Source organism: Lolium perenne, chromosome 2 (genome assembly GCF_019359855.2).
Source record: "Lolium perenne isolate Kyuss_39 chromosome 2, Kyuss_2.0, whole genome shotgun sequence".
Lineage (NCBI taxonomy): Eukaryota > Viridiplantae > Streptophyta > Magnoliopsida > Poales > Poaceae > Lolium > Lolium perenne.
The window spans coordinates 45,691,541-45,701,690 of record NC_067245.2 but is presented as its reverse complement, the minus strand read 5'-3'; the positions used below and the strand labels follow the sequence as shown (position 1 = coordinate 45,701,690).

Below are 10,150 nucleotides of genomic sequence, written 5' to 3'. Positions count from 1 at the left end.
ACAAGAGAAACATTAATAATAAATAACTCACGAACTGCTGCTGCATTGTTCTTTCAAGTTTCTACCTTGATCTTCACTACGCGGATCCTCTTCTTCTTGTTAATGCCAGTCTCATCACGGTCGTCCGTGGTGTCATCCTTTTTAGGCGGTCCCTTCTCACAGTTACCCATGCCTCTCGGTTCTTCACCAAGTTTATCCACCGCTGACACGGAGGGTGTCTTCCTGTTCTGGTTTAGAACCGGTGCATTCTGAGTAACATCCCTTTTGAATATAGAGCACAATGAAACAGATTCAATTGTTTAGATAGTGCAATGAGGATTCGTATCCAATAACACTAACAAGGAAAACGACGGCTAATCCGATCATACCTAGTAGGAGCCACTTTTACTGGATTGCCATGAGAAATTTCTTCTGCAAACAAATGTTCAAAATGCCTGAAGACATTCAGTGTATTTAATCGGACACTACCACACGTAACAATCTCTTCATCACAGTTAAGGACGTCTCTACTAGTCAAGCATTTACGCATCAGCTCAGCCTCCTTCGTCATACCCTTTAAACCATCATATCGTGATTGGACCATTGGTGGCAAGTAAGCATCACACGAAGTAAGTAAATATCGTGTTTCAAGTTAGTTAAAATAATTAAATAAACAAAGAAAATGAGATATTAAGAGATCAATCTGGTTTGTTAGATGGAGGCAAGTACCATAAAGGCAGCAGCTGCAACATCAGATTCACCCTCTAAGAGGGTCACATCATCGATTTGCTTCATCTGATTGCTTCGCTCCTTGATGGCTTTACTTAGGCTCATGTCACCCCGTTTTCTTGCAGGACTCGCGGTATATTTCTCCTCCATTTCAATACACTAATACAAATGTATTTCTCGTGTGGAATTTGATGTTGTATAACAAATTCCATCTGAAGAAACTATATAACAAACAAGCAAGCCCTTGGCAACATCCGGAAGGGAACCTGTAGATCTCCCTAACCTGGGAAGTGGAGGATAACAATCGGAGGCACTTCCTTGTGAGCGTGCTCCCCATCTTCTTTCATGTGAGAAATCCAACTCTGAACTTCTTCGAAACGCCTCAAGATCTCATCAAGGGGCTCAACTTCGATGATAGCGCAGGCTAGCATGTTTGGGGATCTGGGAGCACTGGTCGAATTTGCCTCATGGGATTGGGTTGCCAACTTCTTTTGAGGATCAAGAGACGGTAGGGATGTAAACGGATTGAATCGGATCGGATATTGCTATTTCTATATCATTTACCATTTTTTTTTGACGGATTTGAATCAGATCGGATAATAACCGGATTCGAATACGGATTACATTAGATTGCGGATATGGAGCGGATTCAGACCGGACTTGGATAGGAAGCAGATTTTCAATTAAATACACACATCAGATGTGAAATATGATTCTTTTATGTTAAAAAGTAAGCAAAAACGTGTAACACTAGGGACAGGGTAGACTATATCCAAAGTAGCACACTTGTTTATACAACAAATCAACTTACATGCCAACACAAGATGCATAGTTGGACCCTTAGACTAACTGCGTTGTTAGATATTTAGGGTTGAACAAATTTTATCGGATTGTCCTATTTGAAAACATTGGATTATCTGCAAAAATGTGCCGATAATTCGTATCCGTCGGATATTATCGATACCATATCCGCTGTCGTATCCACCGTATATCCGCTTAACCAATATCCACACCCGCATCCATATTTAGTGGATTCCTAAAAATGCATACCATATTTTAAAAACTAATGCGGATGTGGATATGTAGCAGAAATTATCCGTATATATATCTCTTATAAAGCAAAACCCCACTAGAGGGTCATTTAAGTTGTCTATCTCAACATGCAAGCTATCCACATCATCCATTATATTAGCCATCCGATTGTCCATGTCATCCCCCACTAACATTCATTAATACTCTACATGCAAGCCACATCATCTATTTTTTAAGCCATCCAATTATCCACATTATCAACTTTTAGCCGCTAACTACATAACCACTTCAGGTCAGTTTTTTAAGTTAGTCTCTTGACTATTTACGCCAATTGAATCCTGCATGTTTGCTGAGAACATCACATCTGTTGATACAACCGCTATACCTACAGCCACACAAATACACTTTCGTTTCTTGAAACTATTCCTCATATACATGAGAATATGATGCTGCCTAAATCAGATGTGTTTATTACTCTTAAGAATGATGAACCTAGCATGGATGAGGAGAACAAGCATTGGAGCATGATTACACATGGAGGAGCTGGCAGCAAACATGTGAGGATTGAAGAGGACTCCCCAAGTGGAGATTTCAGAATTTTGAAGCCACCATAATGATGATTGAAGACTTGAACGAAATATACAAGATTACACTTCATAATTTCGTCCATATCATAATATGGTGTTGTGTCGCCTTTAATTTTGGGTCAGGCCCATGTCATTTTCGCAGGATTTAAGACAGTCACCGTTTAGAGTCTGTATTGGAGGAGGAAAGGCCTTCTAGGATTTGGTTCGGTCACCATACGTATGGCTGACCGAAACCCCACATTTTCCTCCTTTAAATACCCCCACAGCTGTCACGTTTAGACTCGGATTTTGATTACATTAAAATTAGCCATTGCTAAAACTCCCGTGTACTTCTTTTGAGGCCAATGCCCAGAATAAGACCGATTATTCGGAATCTCACCTTATTCAATAAAGTTTTCATCTTTCATCCGTAATATACTGATTGCGTTATTAGTTCTTACTTGTTCTCGATTTCAGATAGAAATTAAGACCCTCGCTGGTCAGGCTGATCGTGCACTTGCAAGATCAGTAACTCTCGGAGATTGTCCTAGCGATTGCATTGGTGCACGTGCTTTGCACGTGTAGTCGTATCGTCAAGCACGAACTCCACCAACAAATGAACGCTATCATACTATCATCGAAAGATTGGCCACCTTTTTTTTTAGGGTATCAGAAGATTTCTTTTTTTTTTAGGGTTTCTATCAGGAGATTTATGGTGGAGCGTGCCGGCACGCCCCGGCCCGTTTATATATGGGCTACTATGGGCCGCGCCGGTGAAATGAAACGAAAACACTCCCCGCTTCGCACTGTAAAAAAAAAAACTTTTGCCTCTGAACTGAGAACACGCGCGCTGACGAAAGCTCTGGCTTCGATGCTCTACTCCGCCGTCAGACACGGGCTCAAACCACGGCCACGGCTCCCACCTCCCGCGTCGTCTCCACCGCCGGCTCCCGCTCCGGCTTCCCCTTCCACCACCACTCACCGCACCTCCCACACACACGCCTCCCCCGCCACCCACGCGTCGCTGCTCCTCCGGCTGCGCTCGAGCCCCGCCCTCGCCGAGGCCCGGCGGCTGCACGCCACTCTCCTCACCGGCGGCCACCGCCACGGCACCATTCTCCTCGCGCAGCTGGTGCACGTCTACGTCAGGCTCGGCGAAACCTGCCACGCGCTGCGGGTGCTCGACGGAATGCCCAGGCGGAACTCCTTCGCGTGGAACGCCGCGATCAGGGGCCTCGTCGACGCCGGCCGCTTCCCCGACGCGCTGGAGGCCTACCGGGCGATGTTAGACGATCGCTCCGTCACCGCGGACGGTTTCACCTACCCGCCCGTCATCAAGGCGTGCGCTGCGCTCGGGGCGGTTGAGCAGGGGAGGCTGATACGAGAGCGCGTGGAGGCGGGCGTTGCGCGTGGCGACGCGGAGCCCAACGTGTTTGTGCAGTGCGCACTCGTGGACATGTTCGCCAAGTGCGGGTGCTTGGGCGAGGCGAGGAGCGTGTTCGACACCATGCCGATCAAGGATCTGGCCGCGTGGACTGCGATGATCGGAGGGGCCGTGCACACCGGGGAGTGGCTTGACGCCATGAATCTGTTCAATCGGATGAGATCAGAAGGGTTCTGTGCTGATTCAGTGATCGTCGCCACCGTCATTCCAGCATGCGGCAGGGCGAAAGAGGTACATACTGGAACAGCACTACACGGATGCGCAGTAAGATGTGGGGTTGCTGACGTTACCTGTGTTTGCAATGCTCTGGTTGACATGTACTGCAAGTGCGGTTGCCTGGAGACGGCGGACTATCTGTTCCGTTCTATCCGTTTCAAGGACGTCGTCTCCTGGAGCACCTTAATCGCAGGGTATTCCCAGAATCGAATGTACCATCTCAGTGTCAGTCTGTTTACTGAAATGGTGAGTGCTGCAGGGTTAAAACCAAATTCCAACACCATGGCGAGTATACTTCCCAGCCTTTCCGAGCTGAAGCTACTCGGGCATGGAAAAGAGATTCATGGCTTCTCCTTAAGGCATGGACTTGACCAGAGCAAGTTTCTGGGGAGCGCGTTTATAGACTTCTACAGCAGACAAGGGTTCGTAAGGAAGGCAGAGACTGTATTTGAGCTCATGCCAAAGACAGATGTTGTCATATGGAATTCAATGGTTGCTGGATATGCAGTGAATAGGGATACAGATTCTGCACACTGTGCATTTAGGGCGCTGCAGAAAGCGGGATTTAAACCTGATCATGTCACTGTTGTTTCAGTTCTTCCGTTGTGCAATCACCATTCCAGGCTCACCCAAGGGAAGGAACTACACGGGTATGTTGTAAGGCATTGCATGAGTTCAGTTTGCTCAGTTAGTAACGCGCTTATAGATATGTACTGCAAATGTTGTTGCCTAGAAAAGGGCAAAGAGATTTTTCAATCGATGATAGAGCGGGATACTGCTACATATAACACCCTGATTTCTTCATTGGGAAAGCATGGTCATGAAGATGAAGCAATAATGTTATTTGATCAAATGAGGAGAGATGGAATTGCGCCTGATAAAGTGACTTTTGTGGCTCTCTTGTCTTCTTGTAGCCATGCAGGCCTTATTGACAAGGGCTTGTACTTCTATGACTCCATGTTACAAGACTACAATATTTCCCCAGATAAGGAGCATTATTCATGCGTTGTTGATCTTTACAGCAGATCTGGGAAACTTGACGATGCCTGGAAGTTCATTTCTAGTTTGCAAGAAGGGGCAGAAATAGATGTTCTTGGATGCCTCTTGGGGGCTTGCAGAGTGCATAATAGAACGGATATTGCTGAGCTAGTTTCAAAAAGAATATTTGAACAGAACCCCAGTGATCCTGGTTATCATATTCTGCTGTCCAATATATATGCTGATGCCGGAATGTGGTCTGATGTGACGAGGATCAGAACTATGATAGAAGAGAGAAGTTTGAAGAATAAAACAGGAAATACTTTGATTTAAGGTTATCACAACATAAGTTATGGATCTTATATATTGATCGGTGTTTTGCTAAAATAAGAGAACTGTTGAACAAGAACCATTCATGGTTTCATGGATACAAGCAACTGAAATGGCACTTAAAAAATGTTCGGGTGTCATATATACTTCCAACATTCAGAACTTGAGGGTGTCATTTGTACTTCCAACATTCAGAACTTGGGCAAAACACCTTGTGGTTACTCTGTACCATATGATGTATACAGGAGGGAAGTTTAAAACTGCAGAAGTTCGCAAAAAATGTCTGTCCTGGAGGAGAGTATGTCAGAGAAATATCTACTCTCTTAAACACGCTGTTGGAAGATTTTCTTCATAGGAAACAATTCCATATCTGTAGATATAGGTAACTAAAAGGTGAACTGGATTGTATTTACTCTATTTATTTTGGAGTTATGTCTATGTTGAGTGGCTCACAATTTTGCTTATTTTTCTACCTGCAGCCTTATGCTCCTTTTGTGCTAACTATCTAGCAATAAATAATGAACAGAGGCTGAGCTGATTTGTCTAAGGTCAGAACTTCACATTCCATTCACTGTGACTACGATCAGTTCTCTATAATTCTTAATGTTGAATATTTTCATCTTGTAGGCCTCTTTTATACGGGAACTATTTCTCTGGATTACTCGGTACCCCTCATTGTTCCATTTGCAACTTAATCTGTTCTAGTGCAAATTTTCTTTGCTTAACAGATTGTTTTTGTGAAACGCCAAGCAATGGTGTACAGCTGATGGCATGCTTATTTTTCTACTTGGGTTGCAGGTAATCTCAGTTTGCAGTCTACTAGTCTAAAGTTCTTTTATACAACACCCAAAGTAATATTATTGGGATCAAGGAATATCCTCTGTTTTGTGATTAGCCTTGTTTTGCTTAAACTGGTAACTTTGTGTTCTTTAGCTGTCCACCTATGTTTTTGTATCTCTAGCTGGTACCCCAGTTTTACTTTTTTTTTTCTTTGAGTTTCTGGTTCGTCTTGCAATCCTGGCCGGTTGATGGCTTCGTTAATTCAAAGGCGGGCTCATTTCGAGCCTTCCGTCTATAAAGAAACAGCATTAACCCAGTGCAAGTTCAATCTCCAGATGGTGATGTTTGCAAAGGAAATGTGGAGTTATACATTTTGGATTCTGAATCAAAACCAAAGCCCTTCCAATAACTGTTTCAATTCCCAATTATCCTTTGAAATATCAATTACCATGAGTCTGATTTTTTTTTCACCACACACGCAACATCTAGACCACACTGCTACTTAAATCTGCACAAAGGGTTCAGCATATTACAGTGCATGGTCCTACTTAAATCTCTTCACCTGTTGCTACCATATACTACAACGACCATGTTTCCATCAAATAGTAATATTACAGCTGATGGCATGATAAATCACCCAGCACGGTAAGACTTCTTGCTTTTGTACTTGGGTTGCAGGTAATAGCAATTCACTCTCTACTAGTCTGAAGTTCTTTTATACAGCACCCAAAGTAATACTAATAGTGTCTGAAGAAACAGCATTAACCCAGTGCAGTTTCAACCTCCAGGTGTTGATGTTTGCAAAGGAGATGTGGAGTTATTCATTTTGGAATCTACGGTTAAACCAGAAGCCCTTCCAATAACTGTTTGAATTCACAATTATCCTTTGAAATATCAGTTACCATGATGTCTGAATCTTTTTCACCACACGCACAACAACTAGACCACACTGCTGCTTAAATCTCCACAAATGTTCAGTATAGTACAGTACATGTTCATGCTTAAATCCCTTCACCTGTTGCTATCATATACTACAACGACAAATGTATCCATCAAATAGTGCCAAAAGCAAAAAAGATTTCTAAAGTAGATTATGTAAAGCATCCGGAATTCTCTGCTGGATAAAGGAGTGAGCTCATTGCATGTCTTGTCAGACAGTGGATGCCTACCTATCCTGCTAATTGTTGCTGCTGTCTGAAGTTTGTGCGAAGGGCAAGAACATGGTCTACATTATTACACCTTTTGCTGTGTCGATTCAGTTTCCTAGAACCGGTGGGACAAGAGGCTGCTAATAACTTGCTGACTTTATTTATGAGGGGGCGATGCACACTGATGTTTCAAGTATATCTGGTTTGACATATTTCTTGCTGTTACTTTCCTAAGAAAACATAAACATCACTATTTTGACTATTTATGTTACCATATTACTTGTCGCTGGAGAGTTGCATCGCCCCACAGTTCAAGAGGGCGTCTGTGACTTCATCTCTTGAATTTTTTTCTTGAATCAAATAGTGACGTCTCTAAGGACTAAGAGCATCTCTAACAGAGCCCGTAAATCCCTCCAGAACTGATTTTTTCCGGCGGATTTACGGGTTCGGGCCAAAAGTGGCGCAGAACGGAGCCCGAATCGGTGGGCCGGGCCGTAAAAGTAGTTCGGGGATTTTTTCCGGCGGATTTACGGGTTCGGGCCAAAAGTGGCGCAGAACGGAGCCCGAATCGGTGGGCCGGGCCGTAAAAGTAGTTCGGGGGCCCGAGAAACTCCGCGGCCGCCCCGTATAAAAGGGGCCGCGGGGAGTTCGGTTCGCAAACCCTACTCCCCTCCGCCTGTGTCGCCGCTCCGCTAGCTCCGACGAGAAATTCTCGTGTCGGCATCGCTGCCCGTCGAGCTCCGGATGGCTTGCCACGGAAGCTCCGCTATGGGAGGAGGTAGTTTGTGCGGCGGGGACTCGCCGCCGCGCCCACCCGTATTCCGCACGGAGGAGGAGCGGCGCAAATGGGTTCGCTCGGAGGGCGCGCGCAAGCGCAGCGCCCGCCGGTGGACCAACTGGGGGCTCACGCGTCCGCCGCCTCGTCTTCCACTGCCACCACCTCCGCCGCCGCGCGTAGAGGCCCCCGGGGCCGAATTTTGGGCAAAATTACCTCGCGCTGCTGCGGATAGTAGTTAATTTAGGTTATTAGTTCGAATTATGTAAAGTTTGGTGCTCAATCCGAGCAACAACTATCATCTATATGTGTTCATCGATGAATTCTCCCGCGAGAATTTAAATTTCGTGTTTTTAGTTCCTATTTTACAGTTTCTGTTCTGGGTGACTATCAAAATCGAACGAACTAACGTTTTCGGGAGACTGAATTATAGTTTTTCGGTTTCCACTTTTCCGGGCTCTACTAGAGATGCTCTAAGCAGAGTGAAGCACCGTGCTTTTCCACGATTTTTTTTTGGCGCCCATGGTGTCCTGATTTAGTTCCTTATTGTGTAAGGTCGACAGATTGACTTGCAAGATCCAAGAAAGCAAATTGACATCGTTTTCCTATGCAGGTCACATCTACACACCAACTCTGGAAGTTGTAGTGTCTGGTATGATTCGGGCCACCTGCCTTCCTGCAATGGTAACTATCTTCCTCCACAGAAATCTGAAATCCATAGTTTCTACATACGCAATCCAAATTAACTAGAGGGACTACTATTTTTATCCACTCAGATCTCAATCACATGTCGCTATGCTTAGCCAGCTAACCCACAGCACCGCCATCTGCAGATATACCGGGCAAGGAAAGCCAACACCACACATGTTCTGGAGTCTTGATCTGCACATTTCGCTGCCCAAAGCTTCACAAAAAATAAGCAGCTAATTACTAGGCTGATTAGCGTTGTTTAAGCTCAAGCCCTCACCATTGGCTGCCAGAAACAGAAAACTGGCAGATTCTTGAATGGCGCATCCATCCATGTGGGCGGATAAGGACGTGCTCCTCAGAATGAGGTACCGACCCACGCCCCTCTCTTCACGCCGCAGCCCATGCTCATGAATTGCTTTGATGTCCTGTTTCACCGGCCATGGGGGGAGGTGCTGCTGCAGGAGACAGGCTTGGACGTTTGCTTGATCTGATGATTCATTAGCTCATGATGTGTGTAGGGCGCTGCTGCTTCTGCTGCACAGTGGCGTTGTGGAGCTCAGTTTCCTCAGTAGGGGTCTGCTCCCCATTCAAATCATGGGCAATGGCTTGGCTTGGTGTGCAGCAGGGTAACCATATGCCCCGACACTTCTGCTCCAGTGCTCCTCCCCTGGAAATTTTTTAGGCCCATCAAACACAATAACAATGGAGATCTTGTCATACCTGTTCGTAAGCGAGGGCACGATTGTAATTTTAGTGTAGGTGCACCGTCCGTACAACCCTATATAGACCCGTATGGTCCGTGTTGTGGTGTACCTTGTTTTTGTACGTATCTACAGTCTTGTGCGTGTGCAAAAATAGAAAGATCCTATAAAGATCTTGCTCACGTGACCTTTTTTTCTACGCGACGTACACATATATACCATATCAACATAGACGGGTATACATTGGTTGGATATGAGTTTCGGCGGACCCAACATAGGAAAAACAATCCAACTATCACTCTTCAAATTTATTTAGGGGGGGGCACCGGAGCAACCCTCATGCCCCGAACCACTATGATGTTCAATTATCATGCAAGATTTTACATTATGATAGCTAGTACTAGCTCCATTATATGTCGTGTTTGATTTGATCCAACACTGCCTAACAACTGACAGGACGGGCTAGTGGTTTAGTAATGGTCTATGTTGTAGTGTTTTTTTTTGAGGGTTCTGTGTAGCTTATTTTCCATTGTGCATATGCCTCTTCTGTTTAAATGTTGCTATCTTTTACCTAAATGTAAGTCTTTTTAGAAAGCTAAACTAGCTAAGACTTCTGTTTAATTGTTGCTATCTATTTTGGAAGGCAAGTAGTAGCTTGTAGAGATATGTTCTGGTCCAGACAATCCGGCTGGGTCGTGACTGAAAATGCACTGCCCAAGCTAAACTAGCTAAGACCTAGCTGTAAACATCAAGTTAAAAATGTCAACCACACCCAAAAATTA

General features: G+C 44.8%; 1 protein-coding gene across 8 annotated transcripts; it reads left to right on the top strand.

The window, feature by feature from the left end:
• The first annotated feature begins 3,104 nt into the window (after positions 1–3,104).
• On the top strand, positions 3,105–9,890 carry LOC127331985 (pentatricopeptide repeat-containing protein At4g33990-like). Of its 8 annotated transcripts, none has more exons than XM_051358232.2 (7): positions 3,105–5,667; positions 5,754–5,822; positions 5,902–5,939; positions 6,025–6,072; positions 8,591–8,661; positions 8,811–9,032; positions 9,186–9,890. In XM_051358232.2, the coding sequence occupies exon 1, from the start codon at positions 3,178–3,180 to the stop codon at positions 5,275–5,277; it is 2,100 nt and encodes a 699-aa protein (XP_051214192.1). In that variant the 5' UTR covers positions 3,105–3,177; the 3' UTR covers positions 5,278–5,667; positions 5,754–5,822; positions 5,902–5,939; positions 6,025–6,072; positions 8,591–8,661; positions 8,811–9,032; positions 9,186–9,890. The 8 variants fall into 8 exon arrangements, with proteins under 8 accessions (XP_051214192.1, XP_051214189.1, XP_051214191.1 ...); XM_051358229.2 differs by having other exon boundaries at positions 6,843–8,661; XM_051358231.2 differs by having other exon boundaries at positions 3,105–5,656; positions 6,025–8,661.
• The last annotated feature ends 260 nt before the right edge of the window (positions 9,891–10,150 follow it).